Source organism: Notolepis coatsorum (genome assembly GCF_963971535.1).
Source record: "Notolepis coatsorum genome assembly, chromosome: 17".
Lineage (NCBI taxonomy): Eukaryota > Metazoa > Chordata > Actinopteri > Aulopiformes > Paralepididae > Notolepis > Notolepis coatsorum.
The window spans coordinates 111,172,731-111,200,528 of record NC_140181.1 but is presented as its reverse complement, the minus strand read 5'-3'; the positions used below and the strand labels follow the sequence as shown (position 1 = coordinate 111,200,528).

Genomic DNA, 27,798 nt, shown 5'->3' with positions numbered 1-27,798 from the left:
GTTTACTTTTGTTAATATTTATAGTTTTTAGAGTTTTGTGCGTACCAACTGTTGGTGCATTTAATGTATATGACCGTCAGTCACTCATAGACATTGGATTACGGGAAACTTACCAACTGGATTACTCGCTGGATCAGCTTTCCGAACCGCATCAATGGCCTGAAGAAATTCTCCGGAGATTAGGACCAGATCCTTTGTTCCCAGAGCCCAGGAAAAGACGACGAGGAAAGAGGGCTGGGATCCGTAACAGGCTGAGATCCAGACGCCACCGTACACCACTGCCCAGTATATTGCTAGCCAATGTACAATCAATTGACAATAAACTGGATGACATCCGAGCAAGGATTCAATATCAAAGAGACGTTAGGGACTGCAATGTCCTCTGCTTCACCGAAACATGGCTCACACCGGAGGTTCCAGATCACGCAATTCAACCAGCGGATCACTTCTTTATCCATCGCAAGGATCGGTCATCAGAGTCCGGTAAACAACGTGGAGGAGGTATTGCCTTCATGTTTAACAAAAATTGGAGCGATCCAACGAACGTGAAGGAATTATCCAACCACTGCTCCCCAGAACTGGAATATATAACCATCAAGTGTCGTCCTTTCTTCCTCCCGAGGGAGTTAATGGCGATCGTCCTGATCGGAGTGTATATTCCACCGCAAGCCAGCAACAAGGTTGCGCTCTCCAGACTACACGACGAGGTAAATAGAATACAAGTGGCTAACGTTAACGCCGCCATTTTAGTACTGGGAGATTTCAATAGCGCCAATCTGAGAAAGGTATTGCCTGACTTCTATCAGCATGTGACTTGCAACACCAGAGGCGGTAACATCCTAGATCACTGTTACACGCAATTTAAAGGTGGCTACAAGGCTCATTCTGATAGTGGCTTTGGTAAATCAGATCACGCGTCAATTTTTCTTTCACCAAAGTACAAACAGAGAATTAAAAGTACTCCCGTAGTCTCGCGAGAGGTGCAGAAATGGGATCTGACGTCAGAAGAGACGATCCGGTCAGTGTTTCACTACACAGACTGGAATGTGTTCCGCGACACAGATAACATTAATGTCTACACGGAGACAGTGCTGGACTATGTTTGTACTAGGGTGAAAGAAACAATCCCCACTACCAAAATGAAAGTTTACCCAAATCAAAAACCCTGGGTAGACAAATCCGTCCGTGAAGCTCTGAGAGAGCGCACCAAAGCATACAATGACGGCCTAGTGGCAGGCAACATGAATGACCACAAGGTGGCGCGACACAACGTAAGGAGGACAGTGTCAGAGGCCAAACGGCGCTACAGGGATAAAATTGAACTCCAGTTTGAACAAGCTGACTCTAGAGCTATGTGGCAGGGGCTCAAAACGATGACAGACTACAAAGGCGCCTCCCTCAAACTGAACAGTGACATCTCCTTAGCAAACGACCTCAATACCTTCTATGCGAGGTTTGATGCTGGTAATAACAACACCAGCTCACAAGCCTCGGCAATGGGGGGGGGGGGGGGTCGGCTGCTGATGGAGGCGCAGTGTTCAGGGTAACAGAGCATGAGGTGAGGCGGACCTTTAAAAAAGTGAATATCAGGAAGGCAGCAGGTCCGGACGGCATCCCCGGCCGCGTCCTAAAAGTCTGTGCCGACCAACTGGCCCCAGTATTCACTGACATATTTAACCTGTCCTTAGAACAGGCTGTCATCCCCACCTGCCTGAAGAAGTCCACTATTATCCCTGTACCCAAAAAAATCCAAGCCTGCTTGCCTCAACGACTACCGCCCTGTAGCTCTCACCTCCATAGCCATGAAGTGCTTTGAGAAGCTAGTAAAGGGCTACATCTGCTCCTCCCTCCCCATCAACATGGACCCCCTGCAATTTGCATACCGCCCCAACAGGTCCACGGAGGACGCCATATCCCATGTGCTGCACACAGCAGCATCACACCTGGACAAGAGGCAGGGGAACTATGTGAGAATGCTATTCATCGACTACAGCTCGGCATTCAATACCATAGTCCCCTCCATACTCATAGCCAAGCTCAGGGACCTGGGCTTGGGCTATGACCTCTGCCAGTGGGTCTTGGACTTCCTGACTGGCAGACCCCAGGTGGTGAGAGCAGGCAACTGCACCTCCTCATCCATCACCCTCAACATAGGGGCCCCCCAGGGCTGTGTTCTGAGTCCCCTCCTCTACTCCCTGTACACACACGACTGTGTGGCTCAGCGGAGTAGCAATACAATCGTCAAATTTGCTGACGACACAGTGGTGGTGGGCCTGATCTCTGCCAACGACGAGAGGGCCTACCTGGAAGAGGTCAAGGTCCTGGCGGGATGGTGCCAGGAAAACAGCCTCTCCCTGAACGTCAGCAAAACAAAGGAGATGATTGTGGACTTCAGGAGGTCGGGGGTCAAGGACTACAGCCCCCTCAGCATCGACGGGGCACCGGTTGAGAGAGTCAACAGCTTCAAGTACCTCGGAGCCTACATATCCGAGGACTTGACATGGACCACACACATTAACAGTGTGGTGAAGAAGGCACGACAACGCCTCTACTTCCTCAGGCGCCTAAGGAAGTTCCAAGTCAGCCAGAAGATCCTTAAGAACTTCTACTCATGTACAATAGAGAGCATCTTGACCGGCAACATCACCTCCTGGTTTGGGAATAGCACTGCAAAAGACCGAAGCAGACTACAAAGAGTGACACGTTCAGCCGAACGCACAATTGGAGGGGGGCTCCCCACCCTCCAGAACATTTACTACAAGCGTTGCAAGGGCAAGGCTAAGAGAATCATTAAAGACTCCAGTCACCCGAACAACTGCCTCTTTGAACTGCTGCGGTCAGGCAAGCGATACCGGAGTCTCAAGGCGAGCACAGAAAGACTCAGAAGTAGCTTCTATCCCCAGGCCATCAGGCTGCTAAACGAACAATGAATGAACACTACACAACAACAACCACCAAACGCACATAGCACACACATCCACACGCACACACTCACTTTAAACAAACACACTGTAGCACCCACTCCACACACTTTATAGCACACACCCACTTTAAACAAACACACTGTAGCACCCACTCCCCACACTTTATATTTATGGATGAAGGATTGCACTACAACTCGTACACCTTACTGTAAATTGTACCTAAAATTGTACCTCATCCCATTTCTGCTTTGCACTAGATAGTACTGTACATTAGTACACTGCATAGTATTGTGTATTGTATATTATATGGTAACTCAGAACATTGTACATATGTCTATACCGAACACTGTGACCTCATTTTCTTCTTCTAAATTCATGCTATATTATGTTATTATGTTATTTGATACTATCTTGTCTAGCACAGTCTCTGGAGCGTAACAGTAAGAAGCATTTTGTATGAAAGTATTCTGTACTTCTGTATGACAACTATTAAAGAACTTGAACTTGAACTTGAACCTATGGCGGCCTTTCTCAATGGCTAGGCTGTGCTCGCTGAGTCTGTACCTAGTCAAGGATCTTCTTAGTTTTGGGTCAGTCACAGTGCTCAGGTATTCTGCCACTGTGTACTCTCTGTTTAGGGCCAAATAGCATTTCAATTTGCTCTGGTTTTGGGTTGTTTCTTTCCAATGTGTCAGATAGTTTTCTTTTTGTTTTCTTATAATTTGATTTAGTCCAGTGTGGTTTCTGTCTGGTGGCTCTGCTTGTGTTTGTGAGCAGAGTCCCAGAACCATCTGGCTGAGTGGGCATCTATCGAGGGTCTCTCTGTGGGTGAGGGCTATGTTGTGGAGTGTGTCTGGGTCGCTTTCTTTTAGGTGATTGTGGAATTTGAATGCTCTTTTTTTAATTCTCTCTCTCTCTCCCTCTCTATCCCTCTCTCTCTCTCCCTCTCTCCCTCTCTCTCTCTCCTCTCTCTCTCTCTCTCTCTCTCTCTCTCTCTCTCTCTCTCTCTCTCTCTGTCTCTGTCTCTGTCTCTCTATCTCTCTCCTATCTATCTCTATCTCTATCTCTATCTCTATCTCTATCTCTATCTCTGTCTCTGTCTCTGTCTCTGTCTCTGTCTCTGTCTCTGTCTCTGTCTCTGTCTCTGTCTCTGTCTCTGTCTCTGTCTCTGTCTCTGTCTCTGTCTCTCCCTCTCTCTCTCTCTCTCTCTCTCTCTCTCTCTCTCTCTCTCTCTCTCTCTCTCTCGTCCAGTCCCTGACCCCCCAGGGTCGGCTGAGCGGGCGCCCCAGAAGAGGAAGATGCCGAGCCCCTCCCACTCCTCCAACGGCCACTCCCCCTCAGACTCCTCCCCCATGAAGAGGAAGAAGAAGCCCGGAGCCGGAAACTGTAACAACAAAGACCAGGTAATAATAATAATAACAATAATAATCATAATACACTTTATGTGTATAGCTCCTTTCATACAGAGACTGCAGCTCAAAGTGCTTCACAGCAGAAAAAAGACATAAGGCATAAAATGAGCACATAAAGTGCAGATATATAGAATCACAGTGTTTCACATTAGGATCTAACATCCCAACAGGCCACCTTGTTTATGGTTTGATTCAGTTTTAAATAGACAATAATAAAAAGAGTAAGATAAAATAGACAGTAAAATAGTGCAATAGTGGTAGGGGAGAGCGCTGTGAGGAAGAGGAGGAGCAGGTAGGGGAGAGCGCTGTGAGGAAGAGGAGGAGCAGGTAGGGGAGAGCGCTGTGAGGAAGAGGAGGAACAGGTAGGGGAGAGCGCTGTGAGGAAGAGGAGGAACAGGTAGGGGAGAGCGCTGTGAGGAAGAGGAGGAACAGGTAGGGGAGAGCGCTGTGAGGAAGAGGAGGGGAGAGCGCTGTGAGGAGGAGGGGAGAGCGCTGTGAGGAAGAGGAGGAGGGGAGAGCGCTGTGAGGAAGAGGAGGAGGGGAGAGCGCTGTGAGGAAGAGGAGGATGTAGTTCTGAGTGCAGCTGGTCTTGGTCTGGTATTTGTAACGGAGAGGAGCCGTGACCTGAAGCTGAGGCCAAATGAATACCAGTCCCAGGAACACCTGAAGGCTCTCTGCTCGTGGGGTTCCACTCGGCTCGACCAGCCATGTCACGGCGGCGTGCGGACACTCTGATCAGTGTTGTGGCGTGTTGTCCATGGATGTCGTGATGGTTGGTGTCGTCATGCATGATGTCGCACACGGCTGCTCGTTGGAGCCTTTTGGGATATGAATCCATTTGTCTTGTAGCAAGAAACATTGGTTTTGTATGTAAAAGTTTGTACGCACTAGTAACACACGGTTCAAATGAAAGAGATTGTCAATAAAAAGAAACGTGCGCTTTGTGTCTAGCGTTGTTCCGCGCTGCGTCCTGCTTACCCTGCAGCTTGTGTTTGTTTTCTGCGTGTTTCCTGAAGCCTGCCCCCCTGTCTCTTGTTTCAGTCGGAGCTGCGACACGGGCCCTTCTACTACGTGAAGCAGCCGGCGCTCACCACGGACCCTGTGGACGTGGCCCCGCAGGACGGCAGGAACGACTTCTACTGCTGGCTGTGCCACCGGGAGGGCCAGGTGCTGTGCTGCGAGCTGTGCCCCCGGGTGTACCACGCCAAGTGCCTGAAGCTGCCCGCCGAGCCCGAGGGCGACTGGTTCTGTCCCGAGTGCGAGGTATCTCACTGATGATGACGTCATCATAGACCTGTCCACGTCAGACTCGAGTGTGCGCGCGCATCGAGGGGGCAAAGGGAACGTAATCCTGGTCAGACCAACGGGGCACACTACAATGTATTTGCATTTGTTAGCCATGCTAGCGATCTAAACGATCAATCCATGCCAAAGCTAGATATGGAAAAAGGTGAAAGACTCACACGCACAGCTGTGATGATGATTTGGCAAAATTACAGCCAGCCGTTTTTAGTTTAGTTTAGTTTCTTTATTAGTTGTCATACAAAAATACAGAATACTTTTATATGAAATGCTTTTTTCTGTTCTGTTCCTGAGAGTGTGCTAGATAAAAATAAAAATAGATAAGTATAAAATAGAGAGTCAAAAGTACGTAAACGAGTGTAAACAAAAGTGTTCAATATACATATATACAATATACAATACAGAGTAGGAAATTTTTTTTTAACTGAGTTACAATACAGTACAATGCAGAAATGGGATGAGGTACAACTTAGGGTAAGGTGCAATGAGGTATGAGTTGTAGTGCAAATCTCTTTACCAATAACCCTAAGTAGTTTTTTGTTTGAAACAACTTTTAGTCAGGGGAGTGCCATGGTTTCTCCATAGAGCCCTGTCGTACTTTTCTTTAGCGCAGCAGCTAAAGGGGGGGGGGGGTGGGGAGGGGAGGGGGGGGGGGGGGTGGGGAGGGGAGGGGGACCCACCAGCGGGTGGGAACGAATGTCAACGCCTCCTTTCCGACTGGAAGCGACAGGGTTTATGGGGAAACGAGGGCTTAACCGTGAGAAGTGGGCTGCCAATGGTCTCGTTTGTCCACTCTGCCGAGGTATTGTGAGAATGGGATTTGGCGGAGCCCAATAGCAAAACACAGGAGGAGAGAGAATGGAGCGTTTTAGGGTATTTTAATGTAGTTCTCCCCAAGCAGACAGTTTGACAAATGGAATGTGCGACAGACGGGTACAAGAATGTTCTTGAGGTTAGTACAGGTGCACTCCTTGTGCAGTACGGGAGAATGTTCTTGAGGTTAGTACAGGTGCACTCCTTGTGCAGTACGGGAGAATGTTCTTGAGGTTAGGACAGGTGCACTCCTTGTGCAGTACGGGAGAATGTTCTTGAGGTTAGGACAGGTGCACTCCTTGTGCAGTACGGGAGAATGTTCTTGAGGTTAGGACAGGTGCACTCCTTGTGCAGTACGGGAGAATGTTCTTGAGATTAGGACAGGTGCACTCCTTGTGCAGTACGGGAGAATGTTCTTGGGGTTAGGACGGGTGCACTCCTTGTGCAGTACGGGAGAATGTTCTTGAGGTTAGGACAGGTGCACTCCTTGTGCATTACAGGAGAATGTTCTTGAGGTTAGGACAGGTGCACTCCTTGTGCAGTACGAGGCAGGTAGACACAGGGCTGTGTCGGGGGTGAGAGCGGGATGTCCAGGTAGGAGGGACACTGGAGCGGAGGTCCTGGGCACACGGGAGAACAAAGGTTAGGTCAGGGAATATAAACGAGTACAGGTAGCAAGGCTTAGGTTCAGTCTTCTTACTTAGGAAGGTAGTTTAACACTCCCTCGACGAGGGAACAGGATCTGCCAGCTGAAGTACCGTCTGGTTGATGAGGGGATGAGTGACAGCTGTGTTGAGTGGAGAGCCGGCAGCGTGTGAACCCGGGGAACGGATGCTGCCCATATAAGGAAGTGAGGCTTCCGTTGTGAGTGTGGGAGAGGATGAGGAGGAGTCAAGAAGGTGTGTGGAGAATGTGGAGGGAGGATGAGGAGGAGTGAAGAAGGCTCTTGCTGTGATTATGACCGGTATCGCAATTAATCATAATGATATGATTTTGTTGAAAATTCTACATGCAGGGGCTTTAAACTAACGAGTAGCTTTGTTATCCATTTGCTTGATGGCTTCCTTTTCTCGGTAATGAATACAAAACATTAACTCATTAACATTTTGGACCCCCCCCCCCCCCCCCCCCCCCCAGAAAACCACAGTTGCAGAGTGCATCGAGACGCAGAGCAGGGCCATGACCACGCTCACCATGGACCAGCTCTCCTACCTGCTGAAGTTCGCCCTCCAGAAGATGAAGCAGCCTGGGGTCAGTTGTCCTAGTGTGCTGCTTTGATTATTATTTTATAACAATAGACCTATCTCAAACCCTGCCCCTTTTCTTGATCCTCCAATCACAACTGTCGCTTTGAGGTAGTGCACCAGTTAAGACATTCTGGAAAGATGTGACCCAACAATTATCAAAACTCGTATCTTGGAATATACCTGTACACCCCTCTGTATTACTATTGAATGATGTTTTTGAGTTTGCAGTAAATCCACAGCTAAAGAGATTGGTTTTATCGGGTATCACAGTAGCTAAAAAGCTGATCGCATCACGCTGGTTTCAACCGGAAAAAATTTGCCGGAAAGTTTGGTTTCTTGCATATCTCGATGTGATTTATCAAGAAATATCTACAGCAAGAATTCTGGGTCTCAATGAATCCAAAATGTCAATGTGGTTAGAAGTGGTGGAGAGAATAAAAGCTAGCTTATAATGGTAGTGTCTGGTTAGGAGCGAGGGATAATGGAGGTACTATCCAAAGAGGGGTCCGGGAGGGGGGGGTTCGAGCTGGAGCATATGTGTGTAGGTTTTTAGATAACAGGTATTAGGGGTATATCCTGTATAAGACATTGGTATAAATGGTAATTTCGTTGGATATACATACACTGTATATTAATGCTTGTGTATCTTATCGTGTGTTGTCATGTTTGTTTATATGTGTGTTTAAAAAATAATAATAAAAAAAAAACGAATACTTTTTTAGAATTGTTTTACATTTATTTAACCTTTATTTACCCAGGCAAGCAAGTAAGAACTAATTCTGATTTTATTTATTGTCAAAAGTAAGCATAATGTTGTGTTAATTCCACGACAAGAGATATGTAATGTTAATTACCTGAAATTATTCCATTTTTGGGGGGGGGGGGGGGGGGGGCCTGCATATATCGGTATCAGTTGATATCGGTATCGGAAATTAAGAGTTGGACAATATCGGTATATCGGTATATGGCCGCCTAGTTATAGTTGAAAGTGGGGGTGCAAGATTTTTTTTTTTTTTTTGCTGCTTTTTTGAGGGTGCAAGATTATTAAGTGACAGGCAAGGGGTGGTTGGGAGGGGGTCCGGCACGACCCCCGCCAGGGCAGATTTTTTTTTTTAATTTAATGAACACCCGTACGTGCAAGCCAATTTCCTGCAATATAGAGCCTTCAATCTTGACCAATAAAGCTGCTCTTTTCACTATAAAACTCAGTTTATATTGCAGTATGATGTTATCCTACACTTTAAGCCGACTGTCTGATATTTCCATTACCTGTAACTCTTGGGTCTCTTTCTCTCCTTCCTGAGTCTGCACATTATGAAACATTTCTATTGTACTTTTACTTACAATTCATTATGAATTGAAAATGGGGGACCCTGATGTATTAAACAAGACCAAAGTCTTTCTCTGGTCTGCATCCCCTTAACAATTGTGTGTATTGAGCCGTACTATATTGTACCCATTCTGCAATCTGTTATTGATTGATTAAAAATGTTATTAACATATTGCAGAATGGGTACAATATAGTACGGCTCAATACACACAATTGTTAAGGGGATGCAGACCAGAGAAAGACTTTCGTCTTGTTTACATCAGGTCCCACATTTTCAATTAATAATGAATTGAAGGCTGGCATCTGTAAATGCACATATAAGTACTTTATTCTTATTTTATTATCATTATTATTATTATCATTATTTTCTTTCCAATGAAATGAAAATCAGAAAATAAGTGGTATTTTATGGAAAATATGAAAGTCAATGCTTGAAGGAAAATGGACTTCGGAAATCAGTATCTACTGTTCTGTAAAAGTCTTGTCGAATGTAATGTTTTATGTTTTGTGTGGACCCCAGGGAGACTAGTTGTTGTCATGCAACAGCTAATGGGGATCCTAAAATAAATTCAAACTCTCATGGGCTTCGATCTACCAGGTAGCTAGCCCCTTCCGTGACTGTGATGCACCGAGTGAATCCACAGTCACTACTTGCTCCTCAATAGCAAACCAACCGTCCTGTGTTGACCATGAAGGACTGGTTCTGCCCGAACCGCTCGTTATACAAGTATCACAGAGCCATTTCAAAGCTACTCACAGTTGCACGAGGGTTTCGGACAGAGATACAGGGTTGTTTGAAAGCTCGGCGTTGCATGCGCACTGACTGCTGGGGGAGGGAGGGGCCGTGGGAGGCACTGGATCAAACCATTAAAATGTGGGGGCCAGGGGGGGGCACAATCTTTGGAAACTTAAAAAACTTGCTATTAAGTGTCATTGCATATTATTAATTTGATTGAAATTACGTAGTTATAGGGGCGGTCAGGTGGCGTAACGGAGATTGCATTCGTCACCAAACCCCGGAGCGGCTAGATTCGCCTGTTTCGAATCCAGCTCACAGCTCCGGCGTTGTCACCAGCTTGGCTGGCCGTTCACACTAATACAATTGGCAGTATTAGAGGGTGGGAGAAGCTGGCGGGGTGGGTCCGGGTCGTTGTAAACAGCGACTCCTACAGTTCGGTCGGGGCGCCTGCTAAGCGCGGATAGGACTTGAGTGGGATAGTGTGATCCTTCCACACGCTACGCCCTCTCAATGAGAATCCGCGCTGCCAGGTGAAAAGAAGCGGTTGATTGGCTGGACGTGTGTCGGAGGAAGCACGTGATAGCCTCCACTCTCCCAGACCGACTGTGGGGGGTGAGTGCGCAGCGACCAGGAAGGTGATTGGGAATTGGCATAACGACTAACATTGGGATGGGAGAAAATCGGAGGAAAAATGGAGGGGAAAAAAGATAAATAAAAAAAAATTCAAAAAGAATTACGTAGTTATGTTTCCAGTTATATATTGGGGAGGGACATATCATATTTTTCACATGATCAAAAAGTGGGGGTGTAAAAGCACACGTTTGCTCCCCCATGTTCAATTGTGGGGGTGCACCTGCTCCGCATGCTTCATTGGCCAGGCGCCGATGGGTATCGGTAAAAAAGCCAACATCGAACATCCCTAGTATTTATCCACAGAATGAAATAACGTGTTTTGTTTGTGCTAACCGGCTCTGATTGGTTCTGTTTGTTTTTCCACGCAGACGGAACCCTTCCAGAAGCCCGTGGCTCTGGAGCAACACCCAGACTATGCAGAGTACATCTTCCACGCCATGGACCTGTGTACTCTGGAGAAGGTACCGGCACCGTGTGATTACTAATATACTGTACCGTATGTTGGAAGATGATGCTTCCACATTTTAACCCTTTCACTGCCACATGACAGCCGGTTAACCCTTTCACTGTGACAATACAGAAGGTTAGCCCTTTACTTATCACACAACCGACCGCGATGCTCCATCATTAGCATCATTAGCTCCGCGGATGCTAATTAGCTCCGCGGATGCGGAGCTAATGATGATAATGATGGAGCATCGCCGTCGGTTGTGTGATAGTAAAGGGCTAACCTTCTGTCGTGTGGCAGTGAAAGGGTTAATCTTGCTTTTTTCCCCCTCTCTTTCTGTCTCTCTCTCTCTCTCTCTCTCTCTAGAATATAAAAAAGAAAATGTATGGCTGCACTGAAGCCTTCCTGGCGGACATGAAATGGATCTTACACAATTGCATCATCTATAATGGAGGTAGGCTAGTAACCTCACCGGGCATCGTCTCTATGGTGTCATTTCTTCTACGAGCCATTTAAAATGAACATTTTAGGAGCATGTGAAAATAATAGAAGATTCCCATCTAGCTTTTAAATCTTGAGTTGCACATCTGCTCCTTTTTGACATTTTCCACAAGTGGCATGCATTTATTTGATGGAACTATGCTGCTAAACGGTATCTGTAGAACCCTGATGGAATGGTACAAGCGGTGGAATTGTGGTTTAAACCTGCATTATGCTTCTTTAGCTAAACCACAGAGCTAAATCACAGAGCTAAATCACAGAGCTAAATCACACAGCTAAATCACAGAGATAAATCACAGAGCTAAATCACAGCTAAATCACAGAGCTAAATCACACAGCTAAATCACAGAGCTAAATCACAGCTAAATCACACAGCTAAATCACAGAGCTAAATCACAGAGCTAAATCACAGCTAAATCACAGAGCTAAATCACAGCTAAATCACAGCTAAATCACACAGCTAAATCACACAGCTAAATCACAGAGCTAAATCACAGCTAAATCACAGAGCTAAATCACAGCTAAATCACAGAGCTAAATCACAGCTAAATCACAGCTAAATCACACAGCTAAATCACACAGCTAAATCACAGAGCTAAATCACAGAGCTAAATCACAGAGCTGGGCCGAGTTGAGACAAGGACACATAGGGCTAGATCCACAAAGAATGGATTGCACAGTGCTAGTTGCACCCTTACTTACAATTCATTATGAATTGAAAATGAGGGACCCTGATGTAAACAAGACGAAAGTCTTTCTCTGGTCTGCATCCCCTTAACAATTGTGTGTATTGAGCCGTACTGTATTGTACCCATTCTGCAATCTGTTAATAAAATTTTCATTCAATCAATCAAGCTACACTACACTACTCTGTCTCTCTCTGTCTCTCTTCTCTGTCTCTGTGTCTCTCTGTCTCTCCTCTGTCTCTCCTCTGTCTCTCTCTCTCTGTCTCTCTTCTCTGTCTCTCTCTCTCTCTGTCTCTCTCTCTGTCTCGCTCTCTCTCTCTGTCTCTCTGTCTCTGTCTCTCTGTCTCTGTCTCTCTCTGCCTCTGTCTGTCTCTCTCTCTGTCTCTCCTCTGTCTCTCTCTCTGTCTCTCTTTTCTGTCTCTCTCTCCTCTCTCTCTCCTCTGTCTCTCTCTCTCTGTCTCTCTTCTCTGTCTCTCTCTCTCTGTCTCGCTCTCTCTCTCTGTCTCTGTCTCTCTTCTCTGTCTCTCTCTGCCTCTGTCTGTCTCTCTCTCTCTGTCTCTCCTCTCTCTCTGTCTCTGTCTCTCTGTCTCTGTCTCTCTTCTCTGTCTCTCTCTGCCTCTGTCTGTCTCTCTCTCTGTCTCTCCTCTGTCTCTCTCTCTCTGTCTCTCTTCTCTGTCTCTCTCTCCTCTCTCTCTCCTCTGTCTCTCTCTCTCTGTCTCTCTTCTCTGTCTCTCTCGCTCTCTGTCTCGCTCTCTCTCTCTGTCTCTGTCTCTCTTCTCTGTCTCTCTCTGCCTCTGTCTGTCTCTCTCTCTGTCTCGCTCTCTCTCTGTCTCTCTGTCTCTGTCTCTCTTCTCTGTCTCTCTCTGCCTCTGTCTGTCTCTCTCTCTCTGTCTCGCTCTCTCTCTCTGTCTCTGTCTCTGTCTCTCTTCTCTGTCTCTCTCTGCCTCTGTCTCTGTGTCTCTGTCTCTCTCTTGGATCAACAAATAGGCAATAGCTAATTGAATACCTAGCTAACCTATAAACCCGGCTCAGAATGTCAAGAGTGTAATGGTGTTCTGCCGACTGTAACAAGTCTCAACTAGGAGCTTTCACACCGTGGGGGGTTGAGATGGTTTGCTCTGGTAGGGTGCCCTGTGTCACATGGTGAATGTTGGCGTCGATGTCAAGGATAGATTGAACTGGTCTTACACAACGTGCCATGCCATTGAGCCGCCACTAGGGGCAGAGTGGCTAAGTCTGAGTGAATGAATGAGTGAGTTCATTCATATAGGTCATTTAAAAACGCTCCCAACAGCAAATGATGAAATACAGTGAGATTGTCTACACACAATCCCTTCTGGTCAGGAATGACCAGTGCTGCCAAATCCATAGAAAGGCTATGGCCTAATTTCTAGAGCACAACATGTGAACAGAGAACAAATGTAAAACAGAGCCCGAAGTTATTGTGCTTGATGGAATTTTTGTTGTATAATGCAGCTTTAACATGTATTCTGGCTTTGTTCTAGGTAACCACAAACTAACGGCAACGGCGAAGGTCATCGTAAAGATATGTGAACATGAGGTGAGGCGGTTTAATCAAGTAGACCTGTAGATCCCATTTAGTTGCAAAACTGTTGTTTCAACGACTGACACGGATGTCTGTGCTTGTTCCAGATGAACGAGATCGAGGTGTGTCCAGAGTGCTACCTGTCCTCGTGTCAAAAAAGGGACAACTGGTTTTGTGAGCCATGTGTAAGTCTCAGCTTTAGTATGTGTTGTGAAGGGCCAGATTAAACCGAATATATATATTTATTTATATATATATATTTAATTGTATTTGTATATTCTCTAATATTCCCTGATATCCCTTGTATATTCCTTGTACAATATGCATTGAATATCCATTCTAGCCTACTGAACATCCCATAATAGTCTCCATTCTACTATTGGTCGAGACCTTGGTGCCAGGCTGCCATACCCCTCAGACCCAGTTCAAACGTACCGCTCGACATGTACGAACAAGTCCTAGTTCCGCGTAGGAATTTGGCTACCGCACCACTAATGGGACTATTTGTTCATAGTGCGTATATATACTGCGCAACTAAAGTAGGACTTTCTTTTCAGTCCAGTTTCTTACCCTCCAATAGAGTCACAGACATAAAGCCTCCCGCGATGCCACGTGTGGGAGTAAGGCCAAGTTCGGCCTACCATCGGTATTGAGACATCGTGTATATTAATATTTGAATAGTCATATTTGGCACTATATCGTCGAGTTGGACGTAGTCTATTAAGCTAATAATAGTCTGTTAATATATAGTGCTTCGTGCGGTGAGAATACTACCGTAGTCAGTACCCCATCGTTTCGGGCAGAGAACTGGCTGCTTACCCAGGGTGGTTGACCCTATGTGAAGCTGCACCCGAGGAGCCCCAGAGCCGACGAGCGAGTGGACCTGTATACCGGATTATTCTACCGACGACAGCCCGCCTTCCCAGGCACGGATTATGCTTTGGATACTTTGATTATTCTATGGATAAAGACCCCCGACACTACCGTGTGTTGGAACCCCCCCCCCCTGGAGAGGACGCAAGGTGAGGAGACGCTCTGCAAGACGAGGTCTCTCCACATCTCTCCCCCGTGGACCGGAGAGAGCCGGCCCACAAAGAGTCCACCTGCTTTCATCTGTGGTCCAAGGATCGCCGGCGCATTGAACGGCACTACAGTGGGTTCTCCTGGGATACCCTTGGCCGGACGAGGCAGCTGGATTCTACCCCCCCCCCCCTCCTACTCCTGTCGGCTTACAAGCGACCGGATTAACCCCCTCTAGTGTATCCAGCCTATAATCATTAAAGTATCATTGCTGTTATTCCTTAACTATTCCAGGTCGTATATTTACCACCTGCGCCTTCAGAGATTGGACATTATCTATTGATATACCGACGAATACTCCTTGCCATAAAAGTGCATACTATTTCAATTCATAAATGTAATTAAGTGATTAAGTGCTTATTCTACACACCATCGCTGTGTAGGAAATAAAGACCTGCTTCTAATTCGTACATTTGTGTTGGATCCGTTTCATCTACGTGAGAGTGTTCATGATAATATATTTATGCCGTGTACTGGGTGGCCGAATATTAAGTACAAAGGTAGTGGTAGTAAGTATCATATCTAGTAATACAGTCAGGGAATTGTACCCCTCAGTTACAATTGGTCCTTCGAGCCGGATGGTAATTAGTGTAATATTAATATAGTGTTATTAATATTGAAATGGCCTATGATGAACACTCCACGAAACGATCCTCCTAACCAACGCCCGCAGCGCGAACGACGGCTCCCTCAGTACTTAGAGGCTTACGCTGTCAGTCAACAACCTAGTCTTCTACTAACAGTAAACGCGGTAAAACTAGAAAGTAAAAGTATGTCTAACCCCAACGCCCAGACTACCCCGACCATAGAGGCCCCTACTACGGTTCTAACGTAACTGACCAAGTTCACGGTGGGGACCAGTGGGAACCAGACATGACTTCACACCCCGCCAGTACTGAAGAAGTAGTCCCCGATGAGTCCCGGGAGGAATACAACGCTACCGAGAGAGAACTCGGCACGGAAGAAGACGGGGAGAGCACCGTGGAGATAGAGCTCCAAGGCTCCACAAGGAGTACCCCGAGGGAAGGCTCCCCTATACAACCGCCTTCTCCCAGCGAGGCAGAGAGGACCCTACAGCAGGCATTCCTCGTCAGCCTGAAAGCCTCTACTGAACGCGATAGACTCCAGGGTGAACGCGATCGATTGCAGATACAGCAACGGAGCGAAGAAGAGCACATACGCCTGGAAATAAGACGCATTCAGATGGAAGAGAATGTGGCCCGAGACCGAGCAGACAGCCAGCGAGCAGCTGCTGGTGCTCTACGGGACGCAGAGCGCGACAGACAGCAAGCGCAACTAATAGAACAGCTGATCAGACGGACAACACCCTCTCCCTCCGCCAGAGGCTCCAGGAACTCGTCTAGACACACCTCCAGGGCGGCATCCCCTAGCCGAGTAAACAACCCTGAACTTGACCAACAGACGAGGTCTATACCCCCCACAGACCACCTCCCCCCACCGGTCCAAGCGAGACCTAGCAACCGGGAAGGAGCAGCATATCCTGTGGAGAGGCTAAACCAGAGACTACAAGCACTGGATGACCTAACTGAAGACGAAGAGGAAGAGGAGGAGAACCGCGCCCGAAGACAGCACAGTACTCTACCGGACCAGGAGGTCCGGTACAGCCCAGGCTATACTCCCGCGGAGCTGCGCTACAGACCCCCGACTCTATACACGGGTGAGCACGACGCACGACCCGCACCGAGGAACAGCACCTGGACAAGCGGGCCATGGTACACTGCCGGTACCAGCCCATACCAAGGAGCGGGAGGAGACTCGCCTAGGAGGCCTCCCCCCCAACGCTCGCCGATGTATCCACAGTCAGCGTCATACATTGGCACGCCTATGGTACCCGACTTCACCCAAGAGAACCGGGCCCAGTATACAGAACTCCGCATGTGTCTGGAGACCATGTTGGTGGATGTATTGGATGAACGCCACAAATACGCCATCCTACTGCAGCACTTAAAGGTGCCCCGCGCACATAATATAGCGCTCGCCTACGCGACTTCCACCACCCCATACACAGCAGCGCTGGTAGCATTGGACCAGAGGTATGGGCGCATATGGGATTACGTGATCCAGGAGATCCGACACATCGACCGCTTACCCCCAGCAATAGACAATCGAGCACTGGACGACCTGTCCATCAGAGTGCAGTCCCTGGTAGGGATGTTGGGAGCGCAAAGAGAGAAGGGTAAGTATGAACTTTACGCCAACTCAAATGTGGAAAGGATCCTGGAGAAGCTGCCGCCCGCTCGTCAGGAGCGCTTTAGGCGGCAGAGGGACCACAGAGACCCGAATGGCCCCGAACCGAACCTCCTCGATCTAGCAGACTTCCTGGCGAGAGAAGTCAGCAGCCTACGGCTAGATACATTCGGACGGAGCACCCCTGGTTCCAGAGAAGGAACCAGACGACTAAATGATGGAAGAAGATCGGTGACTGTGATGCACCAATCGGAGTCAGTACCGAGCAGCAGGAGCCACAGTACCCCCTCCAGAACGGAGAAGTGGAAGATAGTGTGCCCCTACTGTGAGAAAGAACACTGGCTAGCGCAATGTGACTCCTTCCCCAAGCTGAACGCGGAGGAAGCAGGTCAATGGATAAAGTCCAACAAGCGCTGTTTTCGCTGTGCGCGCTCACACATGGCAGCCGAATGCCGCTTAAAGAAAAGGTGCACCAAGTGCGATGGAGCCCATCTGGACATACTTCACGACAGTAACAGACGGCGCCCTTCACCTGCACCATCCAGCCGCAAAGCGAGCGTCATGTACATCGATCCCGCCAGCAGCAGTGGAGCCCGAGTACTCCTAAAAGTAGTGCGTGTGACACTAAGCCACCAGAATAAAGTCCTGGACACTTACGCCGTCCTCGATGACGGGTCAGAGAAGACCCTGCTGCTCGCCTCCGCTGCGGCCCAGCTAGGGCTGCGGGGAAGCGAAACCCAAATGACAATTCGGACAATAAGACGAGATTTGAAGACGATAAAGGGCGAGAATGTCTCATTCTCTATCGCAGCAAGCGGCCAGCCTGAGCGACGGTACCAGATTGCAGACGCTTTCACCAGCCAAGAAATAGGACTGTCGCGGTACACATACCCCGTCGCCAAGCTGATGGAGAAATATGCACATCTGCGCAAGTTACCGATCCCGCTCATAGACAATGCTATGCCGACCCTGTTGATAGGCTCCGACCATGCAGACCTCATTGTCCCGATAGACCGGGTTCATACCGGACCCCGAGGCTGTCCTGCAGCAGTCGAGACCCGTTTGGGATGGACTCTCCAAGGCCCGCTCGCCAAATCTCTCAACCGAAGTACAGCCACTAGATGTCTCCACTCCCGAGTCACAGAGGGAGAAACCGCACTCCTGCAACACGTAGAGCGGCTATGGAGCTTGGAACAAATGCCCTTTAAGAATGGAAAGAAAGACATTCGCTCTAAAGATGACATTTACGCCATTCACCTCCTCGAGACAGGGACCAATAGAGTCCCGGTCAACGGCGTGTTGAGATACGCCACGCCACTCCTGCGGCGAGAAGGAATGCCTACTTTCCACGCCAAGACAGACGCCATAGAACGGTACCTGCTGAACACGGAGCGGCGCTTAGCCAAGAACCCCGCCCAAGAGAGTGTATACCGCGCTGAGATTGAGAAGCTCATCACAGCGGGACACGTCACAAAGATGGACATTAAAGAGGCTGACCAGACCACTGAATCGTGGTACGTGCCCCACCACAAGGTCCATCACAACGGTAAAGACCGCATAGTATTTAACTGCAGCTACCAGATCGGATCCCAAAATCTGAATAAAGAGTTACTGCCCGGTCCCACACTCGGCCCCTCCCTACTCGGCGTTCTACTCCGCTTCCGCCAGGAAAAGGTGGCCATCAGCGGGGACATTAAAGGAATGTTCCTGCAGGTGAGATTAGTAGAGGCGGACAAGCCCCTGTTACGGTTCCTATGGAGAGAGAAGCCAGGAGATGAGCACCCAGCCATCTACCAATGGGAAGTCCTCCCCTTCGGAACGACGTGCAGCCCCTGCTGTGCGACATTTGCACTACAGAAACATGTAGCAGAGGACCCAGCAGCGGACGAAGAGGTCCGACACAGCGTAAAGAACAGCTTCTACGTAGACAACTGTCTACAAAGCCTTTCAACCCAGGAAGAAGCCGAGGCTCTCCTGATTAAACTCCGCGCCTCATTGATCAAAGGCGGCTTTGATCTCAGGCAGTGGGCCAGCAGCGATCCGCAAGTACTGCGCAGCCTCTCCTCCGAGGACAAGGCAGCCAGCAGCGAGACCTGGATGGCTACAATCCCGGGAGAAGCCCAGGAGATGACCCTGGGATTGGTGTGGCGATTCAAAACAGATTCGCTTCACTACAGACACAAGCCCCTGACTACGGAGCAGGGAAGGCCGGCGGCGGCGCCGACCACCAGACGGAGTGTGTACACAACACTCGCCCGACAATATGACCCGCTAGGATGTATTCTACCGTACACCACCAGGGCAAAAATGATTGTACGAGCATTGTGGGACAAGGACCAGGGCTGGGACGACCCCATTCCCGCACACCTTGCATCCACCTGGAGAGAGTGGGAGATGGAGCTCCACTCACTCCCAGGCGTTAATATGCGCCGAAGCTACTTCCCACCCACGGTGAGGCCAGAGACATGTAAAATGGACTTACACGTCTTCAGTGACGCCTCAGAGGTCGCATACGGATCAGTAGCCTACTTGCGGGCCCAAGACCAGGGGGGAGAGATCTACACAGCATTTGTCCTCGCCCGCTCGAGAATAGCCCCACGCAAGCAACAATCTATCCCACGTCTAGAGCTCTGCGCAGCCCTAGCCGGAGCGCACCTAGCCACGCTCATCCAACGTGAGCTCACCATACCGGTGTCTAGAACAATCCTGTGGTCAGATTCCACGACGGTACTCGCCTGGATCAAATCGGACTCATGCAAGTACAAAGTCTTCGTGGGAGTCAGAGTCACCGAGATTCAAGACTTAACCGAAGAGTTAACCGGAGAAACAGAGTGGCGCTACGTTGATACAAAACAGAACCCAGCTGACGTCATCACCCGGGGGATGCCCCTGGATGACCTCACCCGTCGCAATGTCTACAGTGACGGCCCCGCATTCCTAAGACTCCCGGAAGGACAGTGGCCCATGCCTATCCCGAGGGAAGCAAGTCCAGAGGAGGTGGAAATTAAGAAGTCTGTGTTCTGTGGATTGAGCACCGTAGCCTCCACCGACCCTAACATAAACGATTGCACGTCCATAGAGAGTGCACAACAAAGAACATTCCTGCGGTACCACCCGGAGTGCAAGTTCCCCGCTGATATGTCAGCAGCTAACTACGAGGAAGCAGAATTGCTTCTACTGCAGCGAGCCCAGAGAGACTCGTTCCCCGATGAATTGGCCTGTCTACAGGGAGGAAAGCCCGTCCCATCCGACAGCAGATTAATTCACCTGGCCCCCGAGAGCGACGCTCACACCCTCATCAGAGTGGGTGGTCGCCTACGCAGAGCCCCCAATCTACCGGATGACATTAAATACCCGATCGTATTGAACAGCCGACACAAGGTCACAGAGCTGATTATAAAGAAATACGATGTGGATGTACATCACGCCAGGAGCAGTTTCCTACTGCACTACCTACCGTCTCTACAGACCCGCCAGAAGTGGGTAAAGGAGAGAGACAATTTGACAGAAGGAACAGTCGTCATGATTATTGATCAATCACTGCCCAGAGCTATGTGGCCGGCCGGCCGCGTAAGCAAAGTGATCACCGGTGCCGACGGCAAGGTCCGAGCAGCTGAAGTGCTCGTCCAGGGTCGCACTTACACCCGTCCTGTGGCAAGGCTCATAGAACTGCCTCGACTCCCAGACACAATCGATGATGACCATGACCCTACAACCCTATGACTTTGTGAAGTTGACTGACCCCTACAGCAAACCCTTATGTGTAAATAGACAACGCGATTAATCTGTCTCCGTTTAACTGATTAGGTCTGGGACCTATTCAGGGGGTGGCTGTTGTGAAGGGCCAGATTAAACCGAATATATATATTTATTTATATATATATATTTAATTGTATTTGTATATTCTCTAATATTCCCTGATATCCCTTGTATATTCCTTGTACAATATGCATTGAATATCCATTCTAGCCTACTGAACATCCCATAATAGTCTCCATTCTACTATTGGTCGAGACCTTGGTGCCAGGCTGCCATACCCCTCAGACCCAGTTCAAACGTACCGCTCGACATGTACGAACAAGTCCTAGTTCCGCGTAGGAATTTGGCTACCGCACCACTAATGGGACTATTTGTTCATAGTGCGTATATATACTGCGCAACTAAAGTAGGACTTTCTTTTCAGTCCAGTTTCTTACCCTCCAATAGAGTCACAGACGTAAAGCCTCCCCGCGATGCCACGTGTGGGAGTAAGGCCAAGTTCGGCCTACCATCGGTATTGAGACATCGTGTATATTAATATTTGAATAGTCATATTTGGCACTATATCGTCGAGTTGGACGTAGTCTATTAAGCTAATAATAGTCTGTTAATATATAGTGCTTCGTGCGGTGAGAATACTACCGTAGTCAGTACCCCATCGTTTCGGGCAGAGAACTGGCTGCTTACCCAGGGTGGTTGACCCTATGTGAAGCTGCACCCGAGGAGCCCCAGAGCCGACGAGCGAGTGGACCTGTATACCGGATTATTCTACCGACGACAGCCCGCCTTCCCAGGCACGGATTATGCTTTGGATACTTTGATTATTCTATGGATAAAGACCCCCGACACTACCGTGTGTTGGAACCCCCCCCCCCTGGAGAGGACGCAAGGTGAGGAGACGCTCTGCAAGACGAGGTCTCTCCACATCTCTCCCCCGTGGACCGGAGAGAGCCGGCCCACAAAGAGTCCACCTGCTTTCATCTGTGGTCCAAGGATCGCCGGCGCATTGAACGGCACTACAGTGGGTTCTCCTGGGATACCCTTGGCCGGACGAGGCAGCTGGATTCTACCCCCCCCCCCCTCCTAACCCCCTCTAGTGTATCCAGCCTATAATCATTAAAGTATCATTGCTGTTATTCCTTAACTATTCCAGGTCGTATATTTACCACCTGCGCCTTCAGAGATTGGACATTATCTATTGATATACCGACGAATACTCCTTGCCATAAAAGTGCATACTATTTCAATTCATAAATGTAATTAAGTGATTAAGTGCTTATTCTACACACCATCGCTGTGTAGGAAATAAAGACCTGCTTCTAATTCGTACATTTGTGTTGGATCCGTTTCATCTACGTGAGAGTGTTCATGATAATATATTTATGCCGTGTACTGGGTGGCCGAATATTAAGTACAAAGGTAGTGGTAGTAAGTATCATATCTAGTAATACAGTCAGGGAATTGTACCCCTCAGTTACAGTATGTAAACGTCATGTAAATCGTAGGTTAACACATGTTGATTAAATCCTCTTGAAGGATGTGATATTGATGCTGCCTGCTGAGACACTGTCACGCCACAACTGGCTTTATTTATTGTTTGATTCAATAGATTGACTTGATTTTCTCCCCCTCTGTGGGGCTTTTAGTTGAGAGCATCGATGCTGGTGTTAAACTGTGAAGGTGTAGTAAACATCAACAATTTCTGCATTGTACTGTATATTGTATTGTAACTCAGTTAAAAAAATTTTCTACTCTGTATTGTATATTGTATATATGTATATTGAACACTTTTGTTTACACTTGTTTACGTACTTTTGACTTTCTATTTTATACTTTATCTATTTTTTATCTAGCACACTCTCGGGAACAAAACAGAAAAAAGCATTTCATATAAAAGTATTCTGTATTTTTGTATGACGACTAATAAAGAAACTAGAAACTTGACCCTTGACCCTTCTCTTTCCAGAGTCAGCCCCACCCCCTCATCTGGGCCAAGCTGAAGGGGTTCCCCTTCTGGCCAGCCAAGGCACTGCGGGAGAAGGACGGACAGGTGGACGCCCGCTTCTTTGGACAGCATGACCGGTGAGCCCTGACCTCTGACCCTGGGACCAGGCTGTTAGCCCTGACCTCTGACCCTGGGACCAGGCTGTGACCTCTGACCCTGGGACCAGGCTGTTAGCCCTGACCTCTGACCCTGGGACCAGGCTGTTAGCCCTGACCTCTGACCCTGGGACCAGGCTGTTAGCCCTGACCTCTGACCCTGGGACCAGGCTGTGACCTCTGACCCTGGGACCAGGCTGCTGGGTGGAGCTGGGTGTTTGTTCTGCATCTACCATATTTATTATATTTACTATCTATATTGTTGCGGCTACATGTAGGCTGTCAAACAGTAGTGTGGAGTAGAAACACTGCGACGCAGCGTAGAATAATTCAGTTCCACGTCCAGAATATGCGTTTAAACTATTTATTCTTTTTCACACGTAAATCCATAAACTGATACTGTTGCGATCGTGCGTTCTTCCGTAAAATGTCAACACAAGTGAAAAGGTTGAATACGACCATCGCCACCAAAGCCCCAGTGAACACGCCCACCACTTAGTGACGGTACAACTAACTAACAATACAACACCATAAACCAGAGAGAATACTGACACTTATATGGCTCCTACATATATATATATATATATATATATATATATATATATATATATCCACCTGTCTGATTATATATGCATACAATCCTTTTTATATACCTGCATATGATGGCATGTACAACAATTCTGTATATACCATGCATATATTTATATTTACCGTATATATATTTATCCACATCTGCGTATAATAATTTTTACATACCTGTAGATACCTATATACATACATATCCCTTACCTACTCTTACTAGTTACTAGGGCTGCACGATTAATCGATTTTTTTATGGAAATCGCGATTTGGAATGATGCAATTATCAAATCACAAAAAAAAAAAAAACGAAATGTTTTATTTAACTTTTTTTTTTTTAAATTTGTTTAACCAGGAAGTCCCATTGAGATACAAGATCGGTTTGGGAGAGGGAGGTAAGGGGTTTTAGATTGTGTGTTGTGAAGTTTAGACTTCAGAGAGGGAGAGTAAAGGTACCGTTGGGCACCGGAATCGACTCCCAGGTAAAAAGAAACATTTTCAGGCTCGGTGTCCCGAACAGACCCAGTGCGTAGGCCAGATGCAAGCCGCATTTTACAATAAACCTCTGTGGGGCTGCTTAATTTTTTTTATTATAAGCGCAAATTTAATCGCAATCGCAATATCTGTCAGAAAAATCGCAATTAGATTATTTCCCAAAATGGTGCAGCCCTAAAGTTATGCTGCTGGCCAGTATGACTTACTATGTCTTTATACCTGTATCACTGTACATATTAATACTACAACTCTGTACATCTTATTAGCACTATTACTCAGTAGTACTCACTTATATATTTTATACCCAGTATAATCACCTGTACAGTGTATATTACTGTTGCACTTTACAGCTACATTTACGCTCTGGTTGGATGCCAAACTTCTTCTTGTGCTGCATGATGACAATACATCTGAATCTAATCTGATCATGTGTTATCTGGAGTGCGACAGTGAGCTCAGGAGGTAGAGCGGTCGTCTGGTAATCTGGTGGTTCCCGGTCCTCCCGGGCAGCTTGTCGAAGTGTCCTTGAGCAAAGACACTTAACCCCGCATTGCTCCTGATGAGCAGGTCGGCACCTTGCCGTGTGTGAGTGTGTGAGCGTGAGGATTGTAAAGCGCTTTGGATAAAAGCGCTATAGATTGACCATCCATCTCCCCCTTCCCTCCCCAGGGCCTGGGTTCCCATCAACAACTGCTACCTGATGTCCAAGGAGATCCCCTTCTCCGTGAAGAAGACGAAGAGCATCTTCAACAGCGCCATGCAGGAGATGGAGGTGTACGTGGAGAACATCCGCAAGAAGTGCGGCATCTTCAACTACGCGCCGTTCCGCACGCCGTTCACGCCCAACAACCAGCTGCAGATGCTGCTGGACCCGACCAAGCCCGGCTCGGGCACCGTGAAGACGGAGAGGCCCGAGAAGCTGCGCTTCAGCTTCGACATGACGGCGTCTCCCAAGATGCACCTGGGCAAGAGCTCCATGCCCAGCGGGATGGGCCGACGCCGGATCTCCATGACGGACATGCCCCGCTCCCCCGTGAGCACCAACTCCTCGGTGCACACGGGCTCCGACGTGGAGCCGGACGGGGCGGAGAGGGGTCCCAGGGGCGGCCCGTTCCACTACAGCACCGGGGAGGAGTCCATGGACTTTACTGGTGATTAATACACTACACTACACTGGTTATTAAGTAGCTACAGCTGCACTACACTGGTTATTAAGTAGCTACAGCTGCACTACACTGGTTATTAAGTAGCTACAGCTGCACTGGTTATTAAGTAGCTACACTACACTGGTTATTAAGTAGCTACACTACAATTAGTTAGTTCAATGTTAGCTGCTTGGCCACAGTGTGCTCTGAGTGTTAGCTTGTTGCTGCTATAGCTGCTTGGCCACAGTGTGCTCTGAGTGTTAGCTTGCTGCTATAGCTGCTTGGCCACAGTGTGCTCTGAGTGTTAGCTTGTTGCTATAGCTGCTTGGACACAGTGTGCTCTGAGTGTTAGCTTGTTGTTGCTATAGCTGCTTGGACACAGTGTGCTCTGAGTGTTAGCTTGTTGCTGCTATAGCTGCTTGGACACAGTGTGCTCTGAGTGTTAGCTTGTTTCTGCTATAGCTGCTTGGACACAGTGTGCTCTGAGTGTTAGCTTGTTGCTGCTATAGCTGCTTGGACACAGTGTGCTCGGAGTGTTAGCTTGTTGCTATAGCTGCTTGGACACAGTGTGCTCTGAGTGTTAGCTTGTTGCTGCTATAGCTGCTTGGACACAGTGTGCTCTGAGTGTTAGCTTGTTGCTGCTATAGCTGCTTGGACACAGTGTGCTCTGAGTGTTAGCTTGTTGCTGCTATAGCTGCTTGGACACAGTGTGCTCTGAGTGTTAGCTTGTTGCTGCTATAGCTGCTTGGACACAGTGTGCAGTGTGCTCTGAGTGTTAGCTTGTTGCTGCTATAGCTGCTTGGACACAGTGTGCTCTGAGTGTTAGCTTGTTGCTGCTATAGCTGCTTGGACACAGTGTGCTCTGAGTGTTAGCTTGTTGCTGCTATAGCTGCTTGGACACAGTGTGCTCTGAGTGTTAGCTTGTTGCTGCTATAGCTGCTTGGACACAGTGTGCTCTGAGTGTTAGCTTGTTGTTGCTATAGCTGCTTGGACGCAGTGTGCTCTGAGTGTTAGCTTGTTGCTGCTATAGCTGCTTGGACACAGTGTGCTCTGAGTGTTAGCTTGTTGCTGCTATAGCTGCTTGGACACAGTGTGCTCTGAGTGTTAGCTTGTTGTTGCTATAGCTGCTTGGACACAGTGTGCTCTGAGTGTTAGCTTGTTGCTATAGCACATAGCACCAGCAGATATCAACTAGCTTGGCTTTACCCCATAGTGGTAACCACTCCTGTTAGGTGCTCTTACTCCTAGTCTCGTTTCTCGTTTCTCATCGGTCCAATGGGCAGAACTGGGCAGATGTGAACAACCAATGATTATGTTCCGTCTAGCTGTGCAGGCTTTTGTGGTTTTCTTTTGGCCACATGGGTGTTGTTTGGTTACTTGCAATAATCGTCTGTTTTGTAATTGCAAAACAGCATTAAAATAGACTGCAGAAACTAATATTTTCCCCTTTACGGTGTTTTCACGTCTCATCACTTTCACTATGTACAAAACAGTGGAAGCTATTTTCTTTTTTTATAAATGTAACGGAGGTACCGCAGTATATCCACAGTCACGATGGTACAAGTAGTGACGTGGCTGTGGATGGTAAGCGGTACTGCAAGTAAACTCACTCCCCAGAGGCATCCAGACCCGGAAGCAAGCAGTGAATTCACTTCTTGGTATAGTGGTCTGTGATGCCGCCCGCGACGTGGGAGATCGGGGTTCGACTCCCACTCAGGGCGATCCCTTAACAGGGGTTGAATCGACTAAACACAACGCAACAAGATCACACCGGCTACATAAAGACCATATTGATATAAATATATCAGCCATAACAGAAAATGTATTTGATCTGTATCTGCCAAATCTTTATATCGGTGCATCCCTAGTATGTGGGTCATGAGGGTTGGTATCACATTCAAGCCACATACTGGTAATGAATTGCTTATAGCTGCATTGTCTGGATGTGTGTTTATGGGAACAAAGCAAGGTAACTAACCTGGGGTTTCTTCTCCTTGATTGGCTACAGCGTCCCCCGCCTCAGCCAAGGTGGGTCCTGCGGGCAGCATGACGGGCAGCCCCAAGCCCTTCACCCCGGGTCCCAAGCCGGAGCGCGCCGCTGGCACCGGGAGCATCCTGAACCTCAACCTGGGTCGGTCCCGTCTTCATTCTGTACAAGCAGCTGTAACGGCACATTTCAATGCTCCCAATTACTTCTTGTGGGTAGTCGGGAACTTGTCATACATAACAGTTTCTCAGTGCAGCCTCTCATAATCAACGGAGCAAGTGGATCATTTTAAATATCTTGGCACGTACATTGATAGCGATCTTAAAAGGAAAACTCCAACATTTTGGGAAATTAGCATCTACCCTGGAGTTAGACAAGAAGATGCATACCTTTTTCTTCTCTGTGCATGCAGTAGGAGTAGGAAGACGCGCACCGTTAGCTTAGCTTAGCGTCAGTCACTGGAAGTAGGTTCCTCCATTAGCCTAGTTCCCAACGTCTTCCTACTCCTACTGCATACACGGAGAAGAAAAAGGTATGCATCTTCTTGTCTAACTCCAGGGTAGATGGCAAATAAAAGAATACCGACCACATTTAAATCCATGCAATCAACGCCTCCACCTTTACTCCACCTGAGTAAGCCAATTATGGAAACGGTTTATAAGAACCTAGTGGAGGGAAGCTTAACCTTTTAACATGGCCATGTGGTATGGAAATCTGAACATAAAAGGAAGAAATAAGTTGCAGAGGATAGTGAATTTGGCCTCTAGCCACAGAAACAGCTAAGCTACATCTACAATGAAGTGCTTAGGAAGTAAGCTAGAAAGATGGTGACCGCTCTCACCCGCTCCATGGGGAGTAAAAAAA

General features: G+C 47.9%; 1 protein-coding gene across 6 annotated transcripts in view; it reads left to right on the top strand.

Moving 5' to 3' along the window:
- Positions 1 to 27,798, top strand: part of LOC311244548 (MYND-type zinc finger-containing chromatin reader ZMYND8-like) — a 79,671-nt gene that overhangs the window by 32,119 nt on the left and 19,754 nt on the right. For all 6 annotated transcript variants that reach the window (XM_084334118.1, XM_084334119.1, XM_084334117.1 and 3 more), the window contains 10 exons: positions 4,176 to 4,327; positions 5,378 to 5,599; positions 7,589 to 7,702; positions 10,769 to 10,861; positions 11,215 to 11,302; positions 13,541 to 13,596; positions 13,689 to 13,766; positions 22,595 to 22,710; positions 24,472 to 24,953; positions 26,956 to 27,078. In XM_084334118.1, coding sequence (XP_084190244.1) covers positions 4,176 to 4,327; positions 5,378 to 5,599; positions 7,589 to 7,702; positions 10,769 to 10,861; positions 11,215 to 11,302; positions 13,541 to 13,596; positions 13,689 to 13,766; positions 22,595 to 22,710; positions 24,472 to 24,953; positions 26,956 to 27,078 — 1,524 coding nt within the window. The remainder of the gene's footprint in view (positions 1 to 4,175; positions 4,328 to 5,377; positions 5,600 to 7,588; positions 7,703 to 10,768; positions 10,862 to 11,214; positions 11,303 to 13,540; positions 13,597 to 13,688; positions 13,767 to 22,594; positions 22,711 to 24,471; positions 24,954 to 26,955; positions 27,079 to 27,798) is intronic.